The sequence below is a fragment of the Leucoraja erinacea genome, chromosome 6 (assembly GCF_028641065.1).
Source record: "Leucoraja erinacea ecotype New England chromosome 6, Leri_hhj_1, whole genome shotgun sequence".
Taxonomy (NCBI): domain Eukaryota; kingdom Metazoa; phylum Chordata; class Chondrichthyes; order Rajiformes; family Rajidae; genus Leucoraja; species Leucoraja erinaceus.
In genome coordinates this window covers 82,938,560-82,965,905 of record NC_073382.1, presented here as the reverse complement: position 1 = coordinate 82,965,905, position 27,346 = coordinate 82,938,560, and the positions used below count along the sequence as shown (strand labels likewise).

Genomic DNA, 27,346 nt, shown 5'->3' with positions numbered 1-27,346 from the left:
TTGTGTATATATTGTTTCCTTTCTTCTCCCTTGACGTCTGTGGTAGAAAACGTTTGTTTGCAAGTCATGTAGCGTGGAAACAGTCCCTTCAGTCCAACTTGCCCATGTTGACCAACATGCCTAACTACACCAGTTCCACCTGCCTATGTCTGGCCCATCTCCTTCTAAATCTATCCTATCCATGTACCTGTCCAAATGTTTTTTAAAACATTGTGATAGTACCTGCCTCAACTAGCTCATCTAGCAGCTCATTTCATATACCTACCACCCATTGTTTAAAAGAAAGCTGCCCTTCTGGTTGCTATTAAATATGTTCCCCTCTCACCTTAAACCTATGTCCTCTGATTCTTGATTTCCCTACTCTGGGTAGACGACGATAATCTGACTGATGAAGGCTAATATACCAAAGCCTTCTAGGCCACCCTATTTACCTGCGACATATTTTCAAGGAACTCTATACCCCCACTCCTAAATGCCTCTGCTCTACAAAATTCAACACTTCACACTTATCTGCATTAAACTCCATTAGCCATTCCTCAGCCAACTTGCATACAATCTAGCCTTCCAGAGCAGCCTACCATGCAGAACATTATCAAAGGCCTTGCTGAAGTCCATGTCGACAATGTCCACAATCTTGTTCTCATCAACCTTCTTCTTTACTTCTTAAAAAAAAAACAATCAAATTCATAAGACACTATCTCCCATGTACAAAATCTTACTGACTATCCCTAATCAGCCCCAGTCTATCTAAATGCATATATATATTGTCCCTCGGAATCCTCTTACCTAGGTCAGTAATGTCCCTACCACACATTAGGTTCACTTGTCGATAGTTCCCAAGCTTTTCCTCACAGGCCTTTCTGAATAGGGGCACAACATTAGCTACCCTTTAGTTATTCAACACCTCATCCATTTCTAATGTTGATTCATATATCTCAGCCAGGGCTCATGCAATTTCTTAGCCAGCTTCTGCAGTGTCCTTGCATATATCAAATCCGATTCTGACCTAATATACCTTGGAAAGCTGCATGAAGACACTGGCTTTTAGAAAATAGAATTATACAGCACGGAAACTGACTCTTTGACTCAACATGTCCTTATTAACTATCAAGCACCCATCTGTACTCATCCCATTTTCCCATTCAGATGATCTCCACTCTGTTGTTTTGCTACTCGCCGAGACTAGATGGAATTCACAGTAGCAAGTTAATCGACACCTAAAAGTTCTCGGCATTCGTGGTGTTTTGTAGAACCAGAATGGAAACTTTTGCAAGTCTCTAATGGACAACATGATGGAAAATAGATTGGTTTATTTGCTGGCCTTGTTGCTTTTCATTGCTTTAACAATAAATGATCTTAATTCCTACCAGAGTGTTTCTTACATGCCTAAATATATAAGTGAGTTGAATCCTATGAGTTCCAGCAAACTATTGTTACATAGCACTGTTTTGATCTGACTGTAATACGAACAAAGTGTGCATTCCTAATGGTGGCCACAAGAGCAAAATCAAGGGATATGTTCATTGAAGCAGAGCAAGCAAGCACATTATTTGAATATCTATTTTATTATTGTGACTGCTTTTAGCCTTTCAATGGTTGCTCAGCTGATGCTTGGTTTCCTCAGGTATTTTGGGAAAGGAAGGTCGACAAGCTGCACGGAACAGCGACTATTGCATTCCTAAATTTAAACATCTCAAGAAGTTGCTGCTTGTCCATGGCCATTATTATTACGTTCGAATTGCTGAACTCGTCCAGTATTTTTTCTACAAGGTGAATTAATTTTTATTTGTTCTTGTGAGGAAAGTGAATGACTTTAGAGATACAGCGGGGAAACAGGCTGATAGGCCCACAGAGTCTGCACCGATCAGCGATCACCCCAAACACGCTAGCACTATCCTGTACACTAGGGGCAATTTACAATTTTACCTAACCTAATTAACCTGCAAACCTGTACGTCTTTAGAGTGTGGGAGGAAACCGGAGCTCCCAGAGAAATCTCACACTGTCACAGGAAGAACGTACAAACTTCATACAGACAGCATCCATAGTCGGGATTGAACCTGGGTCTCTGGCGCTGTAAGGTAGCAACTCTACTGCTACGCCAATGTGCCACCCCTGATAATGACATGAAAGCTTTTCGGTCAGTTTTTAAAAGAAATAAAAATGTTAATGGCACAGATGCTATTGTTTGTATGGTGTTTGAAATATTAGTAAAGAGTACACCTTCAATACATTTCCATTAATAGTCACTTTGTTCACTTGCATGGGCAGCGGGATAAAGCAAAGTTAGGGTTGATGGGGGAAGTGCCTGGTAGATTGCAGTCCAATCAGAAACTGATGTATGAGGCAAGTAGGAATGACTCAGATCTATGAAAAATACGGACTTGACTTTGCTCAAGGTTATTCTTACTTTCCCCAGTCTCTGAAGAGATTTTAAATGTACAGTTAGGATTAATATTTGATGTCCTTTAATGGCAATTATTTTTCTCGATTTCCTTTAAAAATTGACTTTGGATAAAATTAATAAATGATTGAAGATTTGGAGCGATACCCAGCATAAACTTTTATGATGGCTGAAGACCGATCACTTTTGGCCCAAACATATTCATGAATGTTCTTTCTGTGAGAAGGTCAAATGTTTGCTAATAACTGTAACATACTCTTTGCAACCCAAATATGAAGCAGTCCAATTCATCCTATTGCTGTTCCTTTATCATCATTAAGTCAAAATCCTGCAATTTCCCACCCAAGAGTAGCATCTTCTGCCATAGATATTTGCATTTTACGGTAGCAGATCAACATTACCTCCAAGGACAATTCGGGATTGACAAAAAAATTTCTTTGCCAACTACATCCATATTCTATAAATTAACAATCAAATAATCTTTCACCTGGCTCCTACATGGCAATTACACACATTCCTGCCTGTGTCTTGACTACAGTTTGCTGCATGTCTGCACTTTGCTGCTGTTCAAAGTTTGCTTTTCTGGGAATCTCTATGCTCCGTAGTGAATGAATCACTTTTGACACCTTGATGGTCTTAGTTTGATGGGTTACTAGTAAATCTCCCTTTCGCACACCATCTCACAGATTTACACTGGACACAGGATGATGAGCATATTCAGGCATTCCGTTCCTGGAAATCCTTGATCCATAAGCTTGAATTCAAGCATACATTGTGACTCTTGTGGTTGTCAATTTTGTCGCAAGCACCATCTTGTCCAATGGCCGTTGCCCCTGGCCACCAATCCCTGGCCTATGCCTGTCCCAGGCTTTCCCCTATTCTCCTTTACCACCAGACATTAGTATAACATACTTAAATGTTTTAAGCATCAACAATTTGACATCAAGATACAACAGTTTTGCAGTATATTTGAAAGCAGAGCATCCTTTTTACACTTCTCTTGACACTAACCCCTGTTTTGAGATTGTCAAACTGCTTGTCAAACATCCAGGATGAGAATATATTTCATAGAACATAGGACCTTACAGTGCAGAAACTCCGTTAAATATTGGGAAAACCTTGGACCCCCCTCACCTACTCAGTTCTCTGGTCACTTTTTTCATCCTCCATGTCTGACTCACTAGTGGGTTGGTTAGGCTAGGTTTGCATTCACAGATCACAGACGTTCAGATGGGTTAAAGGCCTTGTGATAGAAATATGTAAGATCTTGAGATGTCTGGACACAGTTGGGTGAGGTGAGACTACATGTTTTTGTTGGAGAATCTGGAACGGTGCCACCATTTAGAAATAACAGCATTTATGCCATTTAAAACAGAAATGAAGTAACTTCTCCCTGAGCATTGTGAGTATTTGGAGCTTCCTTCCCAAAATTACTGTAGAAACATCCAATATTGTTTTTACTGGTATATGTTGATGTATACTCTATGGAAAGGGCTGATAGATTATCATGAATAGGGTGTTGAAGTTTAGATTGCAGTCAAGTCAAGAGAGTTTATTGTCATGTGTCCCAGAGAGGACAATTGCATTCTTGCTTGCTGCAGCACAACAGAATATTGTAAGCAAAAATACAGAACAGTTCAGTTCAATATACACACAAATAAGCAGATAAAGTGCAATAGGCTGTTACAGTTCAGTGTCTGTTTGTTGGCCAGTTAAATAGCCTGATGGCTGTGGGGAAGAAGCTGTTCCTGAACCTGGATGTAACAGATTTCAGGCTACTGTACCTTCTGCATGATGGTAGCGGAGAGAAGAGTGCATGGCCAGGATGTTGTGGGTCCTTGATAATGTTGGCTGCCTTTGTGAGGCAGCGACTGCGATAGATCCCTTCGATGGTGGGGAGGTCAGAGCCGATGATGGACTGGGCAGTGGTTACAACTTTCTGCATCATTTTCCGCTCCTGGGCACTCAGGTTGCCGAACCAAGCCACGATGCAACCGGTCAGCATTCTCTCTACTGTGCACCTGTAGAAGTTGTTATTATTAAATCAGATGTTCTTATTAAAAGATAGAACAGATTTGAGGGGCTCGATAGCCTACTTTTACTTCATTTGAAGTTAAGTTTCTTGATCTCTACAAACACTGTTTCCCTATATGAGCACTAAGAGGCAGTTAAGTCGTGCTTACCTGGTTCTATGACTGCTTCAAATGTTGATGTCCTCATCCATACCTTGGGTACTTCTGGATCCGACAATTCCTGCCTCTTGTGTAACATCGTCCATAAATTCAAGGCCATGCATAACTTTACTCCCTGCCTTAGTTCTTTTGTCCAATTGATCTATGTCTCATATGCTTGATCTTTCCTGAATAATACTCTTTGCATCTCCTTGCATCTTTCCTGAATGGTACCCTTTGAAAGCTATCTGTTTGACCAGCTCTGAATATTCCCCTCCAGAGTCCAGTGTGAAATGTTATTGGATGATTTTGCTGTGACGTATTTTAGAAAACATTTTATTAGTGTAAATTCCCGTCCTGTCACTTTTAAGTAAAATGGTAGTCCCCCTGGAATTCAAGGTAGAATCCTCACTTTCTGTCATTTGCCTTTTGTGTAAACTCCTTTGGTCTCTTTTGTAAATTGTGAATTGCTTTTAGATTTTGTATCCCTATTCATCCACAGGCAATTAACATTGATGTCATCTGCCAGGAGTTTAATCAATATCTTATTCATCTACATTCTCTAAGAATTTGTTGACCTATTTCTTAGGCTTCCAGTAGCATGGTGTGCAGATGCTGTTATCTTTCAGTGTTTTCTTCAGGGGTTTATGTCACCATTTTCTTTACTTTTTTTCCTCACTGTATTTATCAATTGGGAGTCTTTCAATACTTAGCATAACATCACCTGCATGTGGGATTTGAATGTTGTCTTAAGTCAGTGAGTTTGAAATTCCTCTGATGTCATTGTTAGTGATGTTTTGTCTTATCATGTATTCTGTTATTTTTCAGAATGTTTGCTTCATATTTCCTCAGTTTTTATACCAATTCTTTTGTGGATTTTCACAGCAGGTTAGTATTTGCTTCGTAAGTTTTTTTTTGTACACATGTAACATTCTGTGCTCGGTGTGTCCAGTGTGGCTGTGAGCATAATTGATCACATAGTTCCTTGGAATGCATAGAGTCCTTTACCCAGGGGAGATTAATCAAGAATCAGAAGACATGGATTGAAGGAGATAGGGGCAAGATTTAATAAGGACACAAGGGGTAACTTTTTTAGACAGAGGGTGTGAAATGAGCTGCCAGATGAGGTAATTGAGGCAGGTCGTATAAAACAAACTTGGCCAGGTACATGGACAGGAGAGTTTTTGTAGGGATATGGGCCATCTTGGTCAACATGGATGAATTGGGCTAATTGGTCTGTTTCCATGCTGAATGGCTCTACACCATATGTTAAAGCAGGGGTTGGCAACCTTTTCTGTCAAGGGGCCAGGACATATGTCTGTGAGCGGGTGGGCCACATCTATCACGTGTCACATGGGTCCCGCCCCGGATAGCAGGCATCAAATCGCGTGTTCATATAGATGACGCCACCTGGGGCACTGAGCTCAAATATCATACTCACTCGTCCCCGGCCTACTGCCAACCCCGATCCCGACAGCGAAGCCCAGGCACAGAAGGAGCGTGGCTGTGCCAGCGGCTTTGCGCAAGATGCAGTACAGCCAAATCACCTTCCAAGTACCAGAGGTAGAAAAAAATGCTGGAGGAACTCACTGGAGAAACCAGCATTTTTTTTTTTTCTACCATCGATTTTTCCAGCATCTGCAGTTCTTTCTTAACCTGAAGCAGGCGATTAATTTGCTTTTATTTATAACTAAAGTTTTGCATGGATTGCCATTGCAGAGGTGCAAACATAGAGGAGATTGTTCCTGCCTAACGCTGTTATTAATGCCTGGGGGGGGGGGGGGGGACAAGACCCTCCATGTTTTGAGAGGGGGGGGACGATACCCCACCCCCCCCCCCCCCCCCCCCCATGTTTTATAATCCGGATTTTGAAATTTGGTGGGAAAAAAATCTATTAAAAATCTCCACTTTCCGCGAGACAGTGGGGGTGGGACTGATGAACGAGGACGCCGATTGGATGAGAGAGACGTCGATCAGCAGGCAATGTGTGGGGGGGGGCGGGACATGATGATTCAGCGCGCTGATTGGAGGATGGAGGTGTCAGTCAGAGGTGGATGTAGGTGGTGGGACTGAGGATAGAGAGCGGTGATTCGGAGCTGGTGGAGCGTGGAGCAAGAAATTGTGTCCCCCCGCATGTTTTGATAGTGATTTCTGCCCCTGGCTGTTAAGGCTTTCTTTTACCTGAGTTAGGGTACATTGGATTCCAATCTTGCTCAAGGATGCAAGTGTTCCAGCACGATTCTTAGGGGTTACACTAAGAGCATGTTTAGGTTTGCATTCAGTTATTGTCACGCATACGGATGTACAGTGAAAGGTACCCAGACGTGGCGCCGACAGACACAAAACCGAAGCAAAGAAGTCGAAGCCAAAGAACCAAATAGAAATGGGGCCGAAACGCCAATAAACCGAAAGAGTCTGAAGACGAAACGCCTACTAACCGAAAGGATGGGACGCCTAAATGCAAACTAACCGAAAGGGCGGGACGCGTAAAAGCCAACGAACTGAAAAGCTGCGTAGCCTAAAAGCAAACTTACCGAATGGCCGCTCTGTCGAAACGCCACCTACACGCCAAAGGACCGACTGCCGTTCAACAGAAACGTCCAATAACGAACATGAAGTTGCCGGGAGGGCGGGACTTGTCAGCGATTGGTCCAGACCCCCGCGTCCATCACATCACTGATGGCACGAACATTGTCCCACCGGCTGGGTCACTGTGTGACAGCAGCCTCAATGGCCGGGCCACTATGTGAAAGCAGTCTCACCGGCTGGGTCACTGTGTGACAGCAGTCTCACCGGCTGGGTCACTGTGTGACAGCAGTCTCACTGGTTGGGTCACTGTGTGACAGCAGCCTCACCGGCTGGGTCACTGTGTGACAGCAGTCTCACCGGCTGGGTCACTGTGTGACAGCAGCCTCACCGGCGGGGTCACTGTGTGACAGCAGCCTCACCGGTTGGGTCACTGTGTGACAGCAGCCTCACCGGCTGGGTCACTGTGTGACAGCAGCCTCACCGGCTGGGTCACTGTGTGACAGCAGCCTCACCGGCTGGGTCACTGTGTGACAGCAGCCTCACCGGTTGGGTCACTGTGTGACAGCAGCCTCACCGGCTGGGTCACTGTGTGACAGCAGCCTCACCGGCTGGGTCACTGTGTGACAGCAGCCTCACCGGTTGGGTCACTGTGTGACAGCAGCCTCACTGGGTCACTGTGTGACAGCAGCCTCAATGGCCGGGCCACTGTGTGATAGCAGTCTCACGTGCTGGGTCACTGTGTGACAGCAGCCTCAGGTCTCACGTGCTGGGTCACTGTGTGACAGCAGCCTCGCCGGGCAGCTTCTCTGGAGAGAAGGAATGGGTGGCGTTTTGCGTCAAGACCTTTCGGACGCACTCCAAAGAATGGTCTCGGCACAAAACGTCACCCATTCCCTCTCTCCAGAGATGCTGCCTGTTTTGTGCGTGGGAGCTTGGGTGCGTTCCGCAAGCACCAAGACAGTAATAAATAAAACATGTCCCCGCGGCCGGGGTGAATCACCCGGTGTGGATGTCAGGGTCCGATGGCGGTGCATCGCGGTCTGTGACTGAGGGACGCTCCCGTGGGCGGAGATGGAGGGGAGAGTAAAGGGGGAGAGAGGAAGGAGAGAGGGGGGTGGAGAGAAGGGAGGGAGAGAGGGGGGGGAGGGGAAGAGAAGAGAGAGGAGGAGAAAGAAAAGAGGGGAGAGAGAGGAGGAGACAAAAGAGGGGAGAGGGGTGGAGAGAGAAGAGGGGAGAGAGGTGGAGAGAGAAGGGAGAGAGAGGGGGGAGAGAGATGGATGAGAAGCGGAGCGTGGGGTTCATTTTCCCACACAAGCCATAGGTGACTGGGCAATCTGAACTCAAGCACCAAGTTGAAAACGGCCGAAGGTGTGCAGCCCTCACTCTCCCACGGCCACCCTCCGCGGGCTGTGGGTCGGGTGGAGCGGAGGTTTGGGACAATGTTCATGCCTTCACAGTGATGTGATGGACGCGGGGGTCTGGACCAATTGCTGACAAGTCCCGCCCCCCGGCAACGTCATGTCCGTTATTGGACGTTTCTGTTGAGAGGCAGTCGGTTCGTTGGCCTGTAGGCAACGCCGCCTTTCAGGTAGGTGGCGTTTCGACAGAGCGGCCATTTGGTAAGTTTGCTTTTAGGCTACGCAGCTTTTCGGTTCGTTGGCTTTTAGGCGTCCCGCCCTTTCGGTTAGTTTGCATTTAGGCGTCCCATCCTTTTTGGTAGTAGGCGTTTCGTCTTTGTAATCTTTCAGTTTATTGGCATTTCGGCCTCGTTTCCATTCGGTTCTTTGACTTCGACTTCTTTGCTTCGGCTTCTCGTCCATTGGTACCACATTCACACACGCAGTGAAATGCCTTGTGTTGCATGCTGTCCAATTAAATCAAAAAATACTGTACATAAATACAATCAAGTCAAACTCAAGTATATTAGATATAGCAACAGAGAATATATTTCTCAGCATCCTGGCACACCAGTTCCATAGACAAAGCCTATTGTCCGCAATTAGGTAGAGATGAATGAGACAGTACCCTAATTTATGGAAGGACCGTTCTGAAGCATGGTAAGAGGGGAAGAAGTTATTCTTGAAAGGTCTGTGTAGGAATGGGAAGGAGAAAAAGTGTCCAGCAACCGGGAGATCAGGTTGGTTCACGCGGGCTGAGCAAAGGTGTTCCGCGAAACGATCGCCCAGTCTGCGTTTGGTTTCACTGATGTATAACAGTCCACATCTTGAACAACGGATACAGTAGATGAGGTTGGAGGTGGTGCAAGTGAACCTCTGCCTAACCTGAAAGGACTGTTGGGGTCCCTGGATAGAGTTGAGGGAGGAGGTACAGCGATAGGTGTTGCAACATCTGCGGTCGTGGGGGAAGGTACCTGGGGAGAGGGTGGTTTGGGTGGGAAGGGATTAGTTAACCAGGGAGTTGAGGAGGGAACGGTCTCTGCGGAAGGCGGAAAGGGGTGGAGATGGAAAAATCTGGCTAGTGGTGGGTTCCGTTGGAAGTGGCGGATATTTCGGAGGATTATGTGTTGTATGCAACGGCTGATGGGGTGGAAGGTAGGACTAGGGGGACTCTGTCTCTGTTGTGACTAGGGAGAGGGCGAGCAAGGGCGGAGCTGTGGGGTACCGAGGAGAAACGAGTGAGGGCCTCATCTATAATGGGAGAGTCAACTAGTGATTTGAATAACCTGTCTGTTCCAGGTATTTATCGAGGAAACATTATATGAATTGCTTCCAATACATTTAAAACCTTTTCCTTAAGTTTGTAATTAAGTTCTCGAACCGTTGCCTAATAGAGAATAGTAATGGGAACATGGTAAATCTCTCTAATTATTCCTGGTTGCATCCTATTGCTTGGAGCAGTGAGATGACTATACAGTTAGTGGGACAATTTACTATCCATATGGTGATATGCTCAAATTGAAGGAATAACATCTGCATCTCCAACCCGTATTTGTGCACTCCCAGTCGCGTCTGAGAGGCGAGAATAAACTTTGGTATATTGGAAGCATACAAGTAATGTAATGAAACATTTCTTATTTTACAGCCATTGTATGACACTGCATATCTTACATTGTACAACATCAGCTTCACTTCTCTTCCCATCCTGTTGTATAGCCTGATGGAACAGCATGTTAGTGTCGATGCTCTCAAAAGAGACCCGACATTGTACAGGTGAGCCAGGAGACATATAGTGTGATATATAGGATATGAATTTTGCTGCGAAGAGGTTGTTTTGAAAATTCAAGTCTCGGTCTGAAATTAGGTTGAGCAGGGTGTAAAAGAGGAGGATAAGAAATGGGAACCAGATTTTGGTAAACATTGTGATTGTTGGTGACAGGCCTTAAGAAATATATATAGTTTGTAAAAAATCTGCAATAGCAAAACTTTTACGAAGATTAAGGGAAGTCGATACCTAATGCCCCTGTCCCACTTAGGAAACCTGAACGGAAACCTCTGGAGACTTTGGGCCCCACCCAAGGTTTCCGTGCGGTTTTCGGAGGATTTTGTTAGTCTTCCTACCTGCTTCCACTACCTGCAACTTCCGGCAACCACCTGCAACCTCCGGGAACCGCACGGAAACCTTGGGTGGAGCGCAAAGTCTCCAGAGGTTTCCTTTCAGGTTTCCTAAGTGGGACAGGGGCATTAACCGTTCAAAGGTAAAGCAAGAGGATTTCCTAAACGCAACGTAATTTCTAATTTCAATCACTGTATATGAAGCATAGGAGTAATGGTGAACGTTTGCTAAAACTTTGAATATTGTTGGAGTTCTCGATAACACCATGATGGACTGTGTAAAGATGGCATTGGAAGTGCACTGGGCAGGGCAAGAGAGGGAGATTAAATTTAGAAGGAAGCCTTCTAAATGTGTTTTCTTCCTTCAGAAGAACAAAAGGGGCAATTTGAGCAGAAACTTCATCCGTGAGAAAGATTTTTATAATGCATTATAAATCAATAACAAAGATACACAATCCAATTCCATCGTTTTGCTTCTCAACCACCAGGGACATTGCCAAAAATTCCTTGTTATGTTGGAAGTTGTTCCTTTACTGGACATTCCTGGGAGTATTTGATGCCGTGATATTTTTCTTTGGTGCTTATCTTCTGTTTGACCACTCAGCAATGACCAGCAATGGAAAGGTGAGTACACAACCTCACTAAAGAGACCCAACCCTTAAAAACTTCCACCAATCTTCTGCATTAAGGCTTCTTTTAACACCCTATGTTTTAAATATTTCATCTAAGTCTTTTAAAGATGCATTTAATTTTGCTCTTTATTCGAGTGCTTGTCTATTGAAAGATATTTTAATAAAGTTGTTGATCATTACTTGTTCTCCTTTTTTTTTGCTCTGTTATTTTATCCAATAATCCTTGTTTGCTTCTGTTTCCCTGTTAATTTACTTAAATGATTCTGTGGGTTTTTGTTTTGCTCTGTTGACTTACTTTGTCTTGTGTTTTTGGCCTTTGCCATTTGCTTCTCTTTCTAATGCCAGCTAATGAAGGCCAATTTGATGGTAAGACCAATCTCTCCTTCTCCCTGTGTCTCACTGTGGGGCAATTCGCATTGAACCATTATTGACTCATACAATGACTTTTCAGAGGAGATTAAGATAGCAAATTACTGGTTGACGGTGTATATTTATTTTGGCATTGTTGAATTCTCTCCTCAAAGGAAAGTTTTACCAATTAGATTACTGAACTGGGAACATAATGACGAACAACAGAGCTGCAGAGATGGTGAAGAAGCAGCATCGGCTGGTCTAGTGATGTTGTTACAGTGCCCGATTGTAATGTTATTACAATGGAAATAAGATGGGGTAGTTATTTCACCATTTTTTTGTCAGATGAAATATCAAATACCAGAGGGCATAGCTTTAAGGTGATAGGGGCAAAGTTTAAAGTGATGTGCAGGGCAGATATTTTTTAAACAGAGAGTGGTGGGTGCCTGGAACTTGCTGTCAGGGATGGTGATGGAGGCAGATATGATAGTGGCGTTTAAGAGGCTGTTACATAGGCACATAGATATGGAGGGATATGGAAGATGAGATTAGTTTACTTGGCAACATGTTTGGAATAGACAATATGGGCTGAAGGACCTGTTCCTGTTCTGTATTGTTAACAAAAATATTTTATAAAGGTATTGAAGAAAGGCAACCTAGTGATTGGTTATGTCATAGACTGCGTAAAATGTAGCCATTGAAAATTGAAGATGAAACCAAATGATAACGTGACTGGGCCTAATATTATTGGATTGTAATTCTTTCTTCAAAATTACCTGCTTTGTGCCCTCTTCAGAAATCCAATTCTTAATTCTTTTTTTCTTATAAATTATCATCTCATTTCCAACCACCTCTACAAATCCCTATTTGTGTTGTTTCTTTCTAAATATATCATCATCTTTTCCGTTCATCTCAATTTAATCTATGGTTTTTAAACAGCACTGAAGGAGCCAATGTTTTAAAAGGTGCAGATGTCTAAGACCATGTTGTACATCCTTCCTTGTCCTTTTTTTCAGAATTTGGCTTTTTTTCATGGGCAGTCATACTACCATCCTCTTTCTCTCCTCATTTCACGCACAGGCCTTGCATGAATCTGTAGTCTTATCGAGAACCATATCAGCAATGGATATTCCTGCCATGTAATATGATCTCCAGGAATCTGGAGTATCTGTCGCTGACTGAAAATCTCCCTCATCCACACTGGCCCTTGACACATAATGTATATTTACAGTCAAATCCCAGATGTACACTGATAACATGCATTGCATTAGCATCCTTTGACCTCCACCGTTTAGAATCATGCAACAGGCCATTCAGCCAACTTGTCCATATGCACTTCCCTTATTAACCCCATCACCCAGAACTTAGTCCATAGCCCTCTCTGCCTAAGTATAGGAGGGAATTTTGTGCTATATCTGTACCCTATATCTGACTTTACTCAGATAAGCACAGGCACAAAATAAAATAGCTCATAGATCAGTGGTAAGTCAAACAAACAAGTCTGTTTATTAAAGGCCTTATCGATGCACATCGGAAACCCAAACTGTTTCGACAAGCCATTGTAACTGTTGCATTTTTATATTCTCATGACGCAATGGTTACTACAGTTGAAATAAACCATCATTGATTGATGTCTCTAACCTTCCATCTTTGTCTTTCCCCAGAGTTAACTTTAACCTTGCGTTTCTTGTAGTTTTGAAAATCTCTCTCCCAGATATCGAACAAATAGATACCATAAATGGCAATGTTCCTGTAGGGAGAATTGATGGGGTCTACTCGTTAAAAGAGGTTGTTCGTTAACCTTTGGGAAAAACAGTGACAAAGAGTAGCTGTAATCTCAAGATTGCAACAGATAAGAACCTAGGCAGAACTGCGAAGGACTATCTCTCCCCCCCCCCCCCCCCCCCCCCAATAGATAAGAAAGCCTGCTTTCTCAACATAATGTTTTAGTTTTAGTCATTTTAACTACATTCTATGTTGGCCATTTTCCAATCATGCTTTCCCAGTATGTGAGCCCTAGGGTTAACCATATTACAACGTACTCATCTTCCTTATAATTCTCAAAATTCCCGACAACACTAAGCAATTCAGAGGAACCTCTAGACACATCTTAAATGCTTTTTGTGCCCTATCGTCAGGCAGTGCATTTCGGGTATTGAATGAAGTGAAGAAGGTCACCCTCATATCTCCTTGATGTCTCGACCCCTTCACCTATATTAATATCCTCTAGTTTTACAGTCATCCAGCAAGGAAATAGGCACTTTAGCCCAACACTGACCAAGATGCCCCATCTATGCTAATCTCACCTGCCTGCATAAGACCCATCCAAATGTACTTGAAATGTTGTTGAAGTACTTGCCTCAATTACCTTCTCTGACAGCTCATTCCATACACCCACTCCCCACTGTGTGAGAATGTTACTCTCTGGTTCCTATTAAATCTTTCCCCTATCACCTTAAGCCTATATCCTCTGAATATTGTTCCCCCTACTCTGGGTAAAAGACTCTGTGCATGAACCTCACCTATTCCCTCGTGATTTTATACACCTTTATGAGATCACCTGTCAGCCTCCTGCGTGCCAAAGAATAAAGTTCTAACTTGCCCAACCTCTCCCTGAAGCTCAGGCCCTCAGGTCCTGGCAACATTCTCATAAAACATCTCTGCACTCTTTCTAGCTTAACGACATCCTTCCTATAAGAGGGTGATGAAAACTGAACACAATACTCCAAACATGGCATCACCAATGTGTAGTACAATTTGGACTATAACATCCCAACTTCTATGCTCAATATTCTGACTAATGAAGGCCAAAGTACCAAATGCCCCTTTGAACAGCCTGTGATGCCACTTTCAGGGAACTATGTATTTGTACTCCTAGATCCTTCTGCTTTGCAACACTCCACAGGGACCTGCCATTCACTGTGATGGCCATGCCCTGGTTATATAATTAAATATCTGCACTTATCTGCATTAAACTCCAATAGCCATGCCTCAGACCACTTGTCCAGCTGATCAAGATCATGCTGTAATTTTTGGTAGCTATCAACATTGCTGCCCGCTTTCATGTCATCTGTAAACTTACTAATCATGCTTGTACATTTACATCAAAATTGTTCAAATAAAACACAAACAGCAATGGGCTCAGCACCAGTCACTGAGACATACCAGTAGTCACGGGCATCCAGTTTGGGAAAAAATGCCCTTCCGCCATCACCCTCTGTGTCCTTCCATGAAGTCAATTCTCTATCCAGTTGGCTAGCTATCTCTGGAGCCCATGTGGTATAACCTTCCAGAGCCATCGAATGTGCAAAACCTTTTTAAATGCCTTGCCTAAACCCATATGGAAAACATCTACAGCTTTGCCCTCCTCAACCTTTTTTGGTTACTTTTCTTTAAAAAAAACTCCAAATGCATAAATATCTCATAATCTTCTGCAGTAACCTGCCTACCACAGATGTTGGGCTCATTGGTCTATAGTTCCTTAGCTTTTCCTTCCAATTAAATAGAGGCACAATTTTAGCCATCCTCCAGTCTTCCAACACTTCACCAATGTGTAATGATAGTCCATTTTCCTCAGCTAGAGCATTTGCAATTTCTTCTCTGATCCGGCCCAAGAGATTTATCTATTTTCAAGTGCCTTAGGACGTCCAGCACCACCTAATACAGACTCTCCTCAAGAAATCTCCATTAACTGCCCCAAGTTCATGTCTTTCTTCATGGTAAAAACAGAGAGTATATGCTCAATGAGGGCCTTGCCCATCTCCTGTGGCTCCACACAGAGATGCCAGCTCTGGTTTCTGAAGGGTCCATTCTCTCTCTAGTTACCCTCTTTCCCTTGCCATAATTGGTTTCTCATTAATATTATTTGCCTGAGCTATCTCATGCCCTGAATTCTTGTCATCACACTTTTAAAAGCACACTACTACAATCAACTTTTGCAAGTTCATGCCTAATACCATCAAAGTTGGCCTTGCCCCAATTGAAAATTGTAACTGCCTTTACCCTTAATCAACTTACAGCTAATATAACGGTGGTCAGCTAAGGCTTGCCCATTGAAACTTCAGTCACTTCAATCCCAGGCAACATCCTGGTGAATCTCCTCTGCATTCTCTCCAGCACTTTCACATCCTTCTTATACATTGGTGACCAGATTGTATGCAGCATTCCTGCTGAGGTCCAATCAATGTTTTATTAAGTTGTAGCATTATCAAACATGCAGTATCTACCTCAACATGGAGTACCCGAATGAGTATGTGAATGTTTGAAGTTCTTTTAAATGGAGAGACACAGTAATCTCATTGTATGTGACACATGCAATGACAATAAAGCATTCTGATTCTGATTCTGAACCAAGGAAGGTAGTAGCCGTATGCTTTCCGAACCAGTTAATGGATAAATGTAGGTTACACAGAAAAGCTGGAGAAACTCAGCGGGTGCAGCAGCATCTATGGAGCGAAGGAAATAGGCAACGTTTCGGGCCGAAACCCTTCTTCAGACCCGCTGTGAGTTTCTCCAGCTTTTCTGTGTAACCTTCGATTCTCCAGCATCTGCAGTTCCCTCTTAAACAATGGATAAATGTACTCTGACGTCCCTCTGTTCTTCACTACTCCCTAATGTCCCGTCCTGGTGCAGGATTCCCAAAGATTAATGTATATATCCTAGCCTCAATAGTACTCTCATATGCCCCATTGTACAAATGTACAATGATGTACCATTTATTTTGTCTATTTCGTCCAAAATATAATTGTCTCTCTGAAACCTGCCTATCTTCCAATTTATCAATGACTGCTAGGTTTTACTCAAGTCTGTGGTAATCCCATCTAGTGGCCTGCCCGCATCAATGCATTTTGTGGCCTCTTCAAAGAATTCGGTCAAGTTCTTGTACTCATCACTGGAGTATCTGAATAACAAGGACCCCTATGTCAGACTTTTATTTATTGACTATAGCTCCACCTTCACCTCCAGAACTCATCTCCAAACTCTGGAGCTAGGAATCACCCCCACCCGGCAACTGGATCTCCAACTTACTGAGCCAGAGGCCACAAATCAATGGACACAGATGAGAAAACATCCTTGACATAATATTTAACACCCATGCCCTGCAATGATGCGTTCTCAGCCCTTACTATACTCCATGTACATTCGCAACTTTGTGGCTAAATTATGTTCTAACTCCATTTACAAGTTTGCAAATGACACCACTGCAGTGGCCAGATCTGGAACAATGATGAGAGGGAGTACAGGAACTTTCTTACTTTCACTTTCTCTGTTGCTCTAACACTGTAACACTACATTTTACACTAGTTTTTTTCTCTTATCACAAGCTGCTGTATTTGCGTATGGCCTGATTGTACTCGTGCATGTTGTGTGCTATCCAGTCAAATTATATCATGCAAAGCCTTTCACTGTATCACAGCACAGATAACATACCAACACCAATCAAATCAGTTAGACAGTATGTGCAGTGTTCAGTTCAACAGAATATGTCCTTTAACAAAACCATATTGGTTGCTTCTGATTAGCCCCTGCCTTTCTTGGGGATTATGAACCCTTTCCCTCAGAATTTTTTACCACCACTAGTGTTAGGCTCGCAGGTCAATAGTTACCGACCTTTTCTCTGCTGCCTTTGTTATAAAGGGGGATTACACTTGCTGCCATCTGGTACCTCACTTGAGTCCAGCAATGATTTCACAATCTTAGCCAAAACCCCAGCAAACACTTCACTTGCTTCCTTCATAAAATATAAAGATTCACGTGTGCATCCTCAACTTCATATAGGGCATTTGGTTGCTCCCAATCTGACCTTTCCTACAGTAGCAAGACAAGGTGGTGGATTTGCAGAGCAGCTGCACTCTCTTCTCAATGACATTTCTACTATTACATTCTACTACCATAACCCTATTCCCAAAACAGCCTCTCCAACGGTGGCCTTCTCCAATGCCAGGGTGAGGCCTAATGCAAATTAGAGGGACACCTGGTATTCCACCTGCATAGCCTACAAACCAATGCTATGAACATCAAATCTTCCAATTTCAAGTAAACCTTACTGCTGCTGTGAACAAACCACCTCTTTGGATCCATCTGTGGTCTCACACTTTTGTACCAGTTCCATATCCGCTTCCAACTCCCATCACTCATTTTCAATCTCCCTCCTGGTTCCATCCATCCACACCTATACACTTTAGCTCTCCCCCCTCCCAATCTGGTTCTGGTTGCTCTTCACCTCTCTCCCAATGGATCCTGTTATCAGCATCCTTGCTTATCAGATGTCCGCACTAGTGGTCTTCCTGTTCCATCTGATTTCCCAGTTGCTGACTCCACCTTCACACTTCTTTCCTCCACCTTTCCTCCCCCACCTTTTTCCATTTGCCTTTGTTTCGCTTTTGCCTGCATCCACCTATCTTCCATCCGCATCGGTGTACCAACTGCACCCCTCCCTCTCCCCATCTGCCCAACTTCTTCACATGTCCCCTGTCCACCAATCCCCACTGTCCATGGTCTCACTCTTCCCCCTCTCCAATTTTTGCAGATTATCCTGCCTTTCCATACAATGCCCTTGCGCATCATTTCAGCCTGAAACATCGACAGTTTCTTTCTTTCTCACAGATGTTGCCTGAACCGCTGAGATCCTCCAGCAGATTCCAGCATCTGCAATTTCTTGTGTCTTCTGGCATAATAATCCCATCTATTTCCAGGAGATTTATTCACCTTTCAGGCAGCCAAGGCATAAATCATCTCCTCTTTATGGAGACGTGTACTAGACTTTCACCTTGCCCTTCACGGCTTGATGGCTTCATGGCCAAGTTTATGGATGATACGAAGATAGGTTGGGGGGCAGGTAGTGCTGACGATGCAGGGAGTCTGCAGAAGGTCTTGGACAGATTGGGAGAGAGGGCAATGAAGAAATGTAATGGAGTGTAACAAAGTGTGTGTGTACTTTGCTACAAGGCATAATGGCATAGACTATTTTCTAAACGGGGAGAGGATTCAGAAATCGGAGATACAAAGGGACTTGGGATTGCTGATGCAGGATTCCCAAAGATTAATTTACAGGATGAGTCGGTAGTAAGGAAGGCAAATGCAAAACAGGTGCACAACCTTTTATCCGAAAGCCTTGGGACCAGACACTTTTCGTAATTCAGAATTTTTCGGCTTTCGGAATGGAAGATTTTTAGCGTAGATTTTAACGGCTGGCGCAGTGGAAGAGTGCTCGGCTCATATCCGCAACGTCGTGAGTTTGCGCCTCGATCCCGCCAGTTACTCGATCGCGAGTTTGAGTCTTCAATGTCGTTTTTTCTTGCAGAATAGGAGAGAATAGGGAGGGTTAGGCTGGGATCATTCTCTGCGAGATGATCTTAGTGCGGGAGGCAAGTGTAGGAGAGGTGTACTGACTGTGTGGGCAGAACTTTGGAAGTGATTGCCCACCATTCTCAAAAGCCGCTGTGTCTCCCTGCCCCTCCAACTCCAGAGGAATCCGCTCCCCGATGGGCCGCTACGGCGACAAGTGGCAGATCGCCCACAGCCCGAGCTGCACCCCTTCATCCGCAACCCGTGTTCCTCTGGAGTTGGAGCGGGGCTGGGCTAGAGTTGTTGCTGGCTGTGAGTCTCTGGGATCACCGTGCTTGCAGTGGGCCTGGGGGTCGGTGTCCCGATGAGGGGGCGCAACTCGGGCTGTGGGCGAACTGCCACTTGTCGCTGTAGCGGCCCATCGGGGAGCGGCTTCTGGTGGTCCTGACGTCTCTCAGCTCCTGTCCAGGGGGATGGCCGGAGACGTCAGGACCAACAAGAACCCGCTCCCCGATGCGCCGCTACAGCGACAAGTGGCAGTTCGCCCACAGCCCGAACTGCACCCCTTCATCCGCAACCCGGGTTCCTCTGGAGTTGGAGCGGGGCTGGGCTGTGAGTTGCTGCTGGCTGTGAGTCTCTGGGATCTCCATGCTTGCAGTCAGTGTCCCGTTGGTCCTGACGTCTCCGGCCACCCCCCTGGAATGGAGCTGAGACTGGGAACTGTACCGCCCTTGCCCCCTCCCTCTGCAACTGCAAACAACCCCACAGTTCCCAGTCTCAGCTCCTGTACAGGGGGGTGGCCGGAGACGTCACAGCCCGAGCTGCACCCCCTCATCCGCAAGACCAAGACGAACCTTGCACACCATCAGCTTCTGTCCCTACGGGGAGCGTGTTCCTCTGTAGTTGGAACGGGGCTGGGCTGCTGCTGGCTGTGGGTCTCTGGGATCTCCGTGCTTGCAGTGGGCCTGGGGGCCGGTGTCTCGTTGGTCCTGACGTCTCCGGTGACTGGCACTGACCTGCTGGCAACTCCGACGTGAAGACAGTGCAAAGCCCCCGCGCCGGTGCAATGGGCGGGGAGCTGGAGAGGGGAGGGAAGGGGTCACACACATGGCCGGGAAGCAGAGGGGTGTAGGTGGGGTGAAACTGAAGGGAGTGACAATCTGCTGCTGCCTGCCCGCTGGGTTAAAAAGTTCCCACGCAAGACTCACGATACACTGTGTATCATGAGTCTACTGTGGGAACTTTTTAACTCAGCGGGCAGGCAGCAGCAGATTGTCAATTATTAACCCTCCCGCGCAATATACCCTCACCTTCTCTTTTATGAATGGGGATTTAGTTCCCCTTTCTTCGAGGACCGACCGGAGGTTCCACTGTCACCTCTGCCGGCCGCCCTCGGTGAACGTCTTCAAGGACCTTTCTTCAAGGACCGAGAAAATGGCCGCTATTTGGAGCTTTTCGTTATTTGGAACTTCGGATAAAAGGTTGTGCACCTGTATTAGCATTCATTTAGAGAGGATCAAAATATAAAAGCATGGATGTAATGCTGAGGCTTCATAAACTGCTGGTTAGGCCACATTTGGAATATTGTGAGCAGTTTTGGGCTCCATATCTGAGGAAGGATATGCTGACATTGGAGAGGGTCCAGAGCAGGTTTACGAGAATGATCCCAGGAATGATTGGGTTAATGTATGGGGAGCATTTGATGGCTCTGCATTCACTGGAATTTAGAAGGATGTGGGGAACTCATTGAAACCTACCAAAGGTCTGGATAGATGGATGTGGAGTACTGTCCAGTAGTGGGAGAGTCTAGGACCAGAGGGCACAGCCTCTGAATAAAAGGATGTACCTTGATGAATCCCCAACTGCAAAGTCGGATTCTTTTGTGAATATCGATGATATTTTGGACCTTACATATACCCTCTGGCTCCATGTGTATATTACCTGATTCCATGCTCTCCACCAAAGCCCCACAAGGAGTCTTGTCCCTTTACTGATTCAGATTCACTGTGAGATTCCTCCACCAAACTACCACTCGTGCTGAATACAAACAACTGATGATGGCTGGATGGCTGCTTGTAAAGTTGCCTTGCCTCCGTGCAGTTGTTTCAAGGCCAGGCAGCAATGTCTGCTTGTCTCAGATGGGTCATCACCTTAATATCATTGTATGTTGTGTCTATTTACATGGCCACCACCATTTACCTCCACATTTGTCACATGTCTACACAACTCTCTCGATGTGCCAAAGGCTAGCAGGAACAGACTCTTCAGCCCACAATGTCTGTACCAAATATGATGCCAAGTTAATCTTATCTGCCATCACCCTCCATTCCTTACATATGCTTGTGTCCAAATAAAATGTTCTTAAATGCCATATCTTACCTGCCTCCACCACCCCTGGCAGTTCCTACAGGCATCCTCCACTCACCCAGCACATCTCCAATAAACTTTCTCCTTGCCACCTTAAAGCTATGCCCTCTAGTTTTTGACCTTTCCCCAAGATTCTGACTGTCTATCCTATCTATGCCTCTCATAATTATATAAACTTCCACTAGGTCACTCTGATAGAATTCTATAAGATTATAAGAAGTAACAGTAGGATAGACAATCAATGTTCTGAAATGAAAATGGGACGTACTTCTTGGAACGATATTATGGTATGTATCAGGTGCTGAAATACTGCAGACCGGTGGAAAATAACTATAACTGCAGATGCCAGAATGTGAAACTAGAACAGGAAATTCTGGAGGATCTCAGCCAGTCAAACAGTATCTGTGGAAAAAGAAACCAGTCAACGTTTTGGGGCGGCAGCCCCTTCCCACGGTGGCGGCCTCTTCCTGTAGCGACTGCCCATGCACCCGGCCACCCCTTCCCCCAGCCGCCCCTTCCCCCAGTGCCAACTATTGCCTGGAAAAATACTACCAAACCGCAAATAATTTGAGATGAATTCTGAATATGTTTTTTTTTTGTGTGCAAATTTTTGTTTTTAGGTCTTTGGAAACTGGACGTTTGGCACCCTGGTTTTCACAGTGCTGGTATTTACGGTAACTCTGAAGGTATATTTCTCTCTGTGATTTTTGAAAATATATAGATGAGGATCAGAGCAATACTTTGGAGGGACGATAGTTCAGATAATCCATTCTTCATTCACATTAGTTGCGCTGAAAGCATTATCAATAGTTATTTCCATTCATCAAGCACCTGACTTTAATTTAGTACAGAGATATAGCATGGAAACAGGCCATTCGTCCCACCAATTCCATGCTGACCATTGATTACCTGTTCACATTAGTTCTATGTTATCGCATCAAATCTCCATACACACCAGGGGCAACTTTGAGGCCAATTAACCTACAAACCAGCACATCTTTAGGAAGGGGGAGGAGATCGGAGTGCAGGGAGGGAACCCACGCGGTCACAGGGAGAACGTGCAAACTCCACACAGACAGCACAGACACACAATACCGGATTTCTGGCCCTGTGAGGCAGCGGCTCTCCCAGATGCATTATTGTGCCATCCCATAATCAAATCCATCAATTTGAGAAAAGTTGGGAGAAAGATCTTGGGACTTGATATTTCCTTTTGCATGGTAGGATACACTCCAACAAAGATCAGCAAATTATTCTGCGTGTCCATAATGCGACAGTTGTGTTCAAAAGAAAGCTCATGTAATTAAAAATTGTGGAATGAGCTTCCAGTGGAAGTGGTGGAGGCAGGTTCGTTGGTATCATTTAAAAATAAATTGGATAGGCATATGGATGAGAAGGGAATGGAGGGTTATGGTTTGAGTGCAGGCAGGTGGGACTAAGAGAAAAAGTTGTTCGGCACAGACTTGTAGGGCCGAGATGGCCTGTTTCCGTGCTGTAATTGTTATATGTTATATGATATAAAATAATTATGTAATTGGAGAAAACTGGATTCAGGGCGAGAGAGTTTCAGACTCACAATAACAACGCTATTTTTTCCCTGCAGGATTTTCAAATGTTAAAATCTTTTTAATAACCAAGCATAAAAAATCCAAGAGGCTGTATGTTATATTGTATAATGAAGTATAGTAATGTAAGTGGCAGTAGAAGCAATGGCTTGACAATTGCAATGTCCTCTTGTGGTTAAAATAGCAGCTGCGTTCTTAAGAAACAGTGGTGTCTGATTACTGCCGGGAGGTTACATGGAAAGAATGTTTTTTCCAAGACTGCTTTTTTTCTGCTTCCAACATAACTTTTAGTGGTTCTTTAGTTCCTGATCAAAATCATGTTGTAACCATTAGGCCTGCCTAAAGGGGCTGTCCCACTTGGGCGACCTAATTGGCGAGTTTAGAAGAGTTTGAAAAAATAACATGTTGAAGACCTCCTTCCACCTCCTTCGACTATGTTGAAGACTAGCTTCGTCAAGCTACGACTAACTTCGGGAAAATTGGACACCAAATAGTGGAGAGTGAAGCCGACTTTCTTCGTCCTCCCTTCGACTATGATGAAGACTATCTACAACTACCTTTGATTACCTGCGACTAACATGCCGACCTACCATGGCCTACTACGACTAAACCTACGAGTAAAAAATGTATCCATTTTTTTCCCATGGCGACCTTTTTTTACTCGCGGGTATTTTTTAACATATTGAAAAAACCGCCGCGACCTAACTGAGGCCTCGTGTACGCAGAGACCACTCTCGAGCATGAAGGAGAGTTACGAAGACCTCCATCGACCTCGTGTCGACCATGCTGCGAGTATGAGTCGAGGGCAAACTCGCCAGACCTCGTGGATTAGGTCGCCCAAGTGGGACAGCCCCTTAATGCAAATGGTGTCATAGAACATAAAACATAGATGAGCACAGCGCAAGGACATTTGGCCCACAATGTTTGCACCAAACATGATTCCAAATTATCTGATCTCATCTGCACATGATTCATATCAGTCTATTCCTTGCACTTGTATGTGCCTATCTAAATTGAATTGAATTGAATTGAATTGAATTTCCTTTATTGTCATTCAGACCTTACGGTCTGAACGAAATTTCGTGCCTGCAGTCATACATACAATGATACAATAATAAACAACAATAAACACAAATTAACATCCACCACAGTGAGTCCTCCAAACACCTCCTCACTGTGGTGGAGGCAAAAATCTTAGGGCTGCAGTCTCTTCCCTCTTCTCCCTCTGCGCTGAGGCAATTCCCCACCGGGCGATGGTACAAACAGTCCCGCAGCTCACCGAACCCCGCGAACGGGCCGGTTCAAACACTGCGGCCCGGGGTGGTCGAAGCCGCCGCACCTCCAGTCCAGCACACGCAGCCGCCGGCCCGCGGCTGAACCCAGGACTCTGGACACCGCCGCCAGAACGTCGTCCCAGCCACCGGAGCACCGTCCCAGCCCCCGGACCGGATCGCCCTCACGTGAGTACCGTTCCACCCTCGGGCTGGGCCCACTCCGACGGGAGTGCCGTTCCTCCCTCGGGCTGGGCCACTCCGACGGGAGTGCCGTTCCTCCCTCGGGCTGGGCCACTCCAGCGGGAGTGCCGTTCCTCCCTCGGGCTGGGCCACTCCAGCGGGAGTGCCGTTCCTCCCTCGGGCTGAGCCACTCCAGCGGGAGTGCCATTCCTCCCTCGGGCTGGGCCACTCCAGCCCCTCACCATGCCGCTCTCACGGGAGCACCGTTCCATCCCGGGCTGGGCCGGGAGCGAGCCCAGGACTAGTCAGCTGCCTCCAGAGTCCCGAGGTCGCCGGCTCCGCTAGGCCTCAGCGTAGACGGAGGCAAAGAAGGGGGATACGACAAAAAGGTCGTATTCCCCCGAAGGGAGTGACAGCAGCCCCCGTTTCACCCCCCACCCCCCTCCCCACATAAACACAGCCTAAAAACCAAAAACATAACTAGACAAACCAAAAAAAACAACACAAAAAAGTAAAAGACAAACGGACTGCAGGCGAGCCGCAGCCGTTCCCAGCGCCGCCACTTCCACTTAAAAGCTTAAACTCCACTGTAGCATCTGCCTCCACCACCATTCCTGGCAAAGCTTTCCTGCCCCCACCCTCGTGGGCAAAAAAAACTTGACCTGCATACCTCCATTAAACTTTTGCCTCTCACTTTAAAGCTATTCTGTTCCTCCAGTTTCACCCTGAGAAATATCCCTAATTCATCGATCCTGTTATATCCGATTCGCATAATAGAAACATGTTATAGCTGAACTCACTGTATGGAGATATGGCATAATTTTGTAGTATGTAGACAGATTCTAAGGGGCGGTAAGATTCTAAGGGGAGTAAGAGGCAACTGGGGCTGACTAAAGGGAAGTTAGTGATGGAATAAAATTAAAAGAAAAGGTGTATAACACACCAAAGAGCAGCGGGAAGCCAAAGGATTGGGGAACTTTCAAAGGACATCAGAAGGGAACAAAAAGGGCAATACGGGGTGAAAAGATGAAGTACGAAGGCAAACTGGCCAAGAATATAAAGAAGGATAGTAAAAGCTTCTTTAGGAATGTTGAGAGAAAACGATTAGTAAAGACAAATGTGGGTCCCTTGAAGGCAGAAACAGATGAAATTATTATGGGGAAGAAGGAAATGGCAGAAGAGTTTAACAGGTACTTTGCTTGTGTCTTCCTTAGTGAAGAGAGAACCAATCTCCCAGATGTACTAGAGGACAGAGGATCTAGGCAGACAGAGGAACTGAAAGAAATTTGCATTAAGCGAGAAATAGTTTTGGGTAGACTGATGGGACAGAAGGCTGATAAATCCCCAGAGCCTGATGGTCTGCATCCCAGGGTACTTGAGGAGGTGGCTCTAGAAATTGTTGACGAATTGGTGATCATTTTCCAATGTTCTATAGGTTCAGGATCAGTTCCTGTGGATTGGAGGGTAGCTAATGTTATCCCACTTTTCAAGAAAGGAGTGAGAGAGAAAACGAGGACGAATTAGCCTGACATCGGTGGTGGGGAAGATGCTGGAGTCAATTATTAAAGAAGTAATAATGGCGCATTTGGAAACCAGTAAAAGGATTGGTCCAAGTCAGCATGGATTTATGAAGGGAAATCCTGCTTGACTAATCTTCTGGAATTTTTTGAGGATCTGACAAATAAAATGGATGAAGGAGACCCAGTGGATGTAGTGTAGCTGGACTTTCAGAAAGCCTTTGATAAGGTCCCAAACAAGAGATTAGTGGGCAAAGTTAGGGCACATGGTGCAGGAAACAAAGAGTAGGAATAAACGGGTCCCTGTCAGAATGGCAGGCAGTGGCGAGTGGAGTGCCACAAGGCTCGGTGCTGGGGCTGAAACTATTTACAATATATATTAATGAATTAGATGAAGGAATTAAAAGTAACACTAACAAATTTGCAGATGACACAAAGCTGGGTGACAGTGTGAACTGCGAAGAGGATGCTAGGAGGTTGCAGGGTGACTTGGACAGGTTGAATGAGTGGGCAGATGAATGGCAGATGCAGTATAATATAGATAAATGTGACGTTATCCACTTTGGGGGCAAGAACAAGGAGGCAGATTATTATCTCAATGGTGTCAGATTAGGAAAAAAGGAAGTGCAACAAGACCTGGGTGCCCTTGTACACCAGTCACTGAAGGTAAACATGCAGGTACAGCAGGCAGTGAAGAAAGCTAATGGCATGTTGGCCTTCATAATGAGAGGATTTGAGTATCGGAGTAAAGAGGTCTTTCTGCAGTTGGACAGGGCCCTGGTGAGACCATATCTGGAGTATTGTGTGCAGTTTTGGTCTCCTAATTTAAGGGAGGACATCCTTGCTATTGAGGGAGTGCAGCGTAGGTTGACGAGGTTATCCCCGGGATGGTGGGACTGTCATATGAGGAAAGACTGGGCTTGTATTCACTGGAATTTCGAAGAATGAGGGAGGAATCTTACAGAAACATATACAATTATAAATGGACTGGACAAGCTAGATGCAGTAAAAATATTCCCAATGTTGGGTAAGTCCAGAACCAGGGGCCACAGTGTAAGAATAAAGGGGAGGTCATTTAAAACTGATGAGAAAACAAAAATTCACCCAGAGAGTTGTGAATTTGTGGAATTCTCTGCCACGGAAGCCAGTGGAGGCCAATTCACTGGATGAATTTGAAAGGCGGTTAGATAGAGCTCTATGCGCTAGCGGAATCAAGGGAGATGGGGAGAAGGCAGGCACGGGGTACTGATTATGGATGATCAGCCATGATCACAATGAATTGCGGTGCTGGCTTGAAGGGTCGAATGGCCTCCTCCTGCACCTATTTTCTATGTTTCTATATAATACTCATCAAATTAAGAAATAAGAAGTGTGCAAACTGATTTCAGGAGGAGATAAAACAGAAAATGCTGGAATAATTGAGCAGGTTAAGCAGCATCTGTGGTGAGAGAAGCAGAGTTCACGTGGACTTCTGGTCACCCAATTACAGGAATGAGGCTTTGGAGAGGATGAAGAAGATGAAATTTACCAGAATATTGCCTGCTTTATGGGGTGTAGG

At 45.0% G+C, this 27,346-nt stretch overlaps 1 protein-coding gene across 3 annotated transcripts in view; it reads left to right on the top strand.

Moving 5' to 3' along the window:
* atp11a (ATPase phospholipid transporting 11A) overlaps positions 1-27,346 on the top strand; it is a 163,166-nt gene that overhangs the window by 93,921 nt on the left and 41,899 nt on the right. For all 3 annotated transcript variants that reach the window (XM_055637450.1, XM_055637453.1, XM_055637451.1), the window contains exons 22-26: positions 1,625-1,770; positions 5,403-5,462; positions 10,146-10,273; positions 11,104-11,239; positions 21,873-21,938. In XM_055637450.1, coding sequence (XP_055493425.1) covers positions 1,625-1,770; positions 5,403-5,462; positions 10,146-10,273; positions 11,104-11,239; positions 21,873-21,938 — 536 coding nt within the window. The remainder of the gene's footprint in view (positions 1-1,624; positions 1,771-5,402; positions 5,463-10,145; positions 10,274-11,103; positions 11,240-21,872; positions 21,939-27,346) is intronic.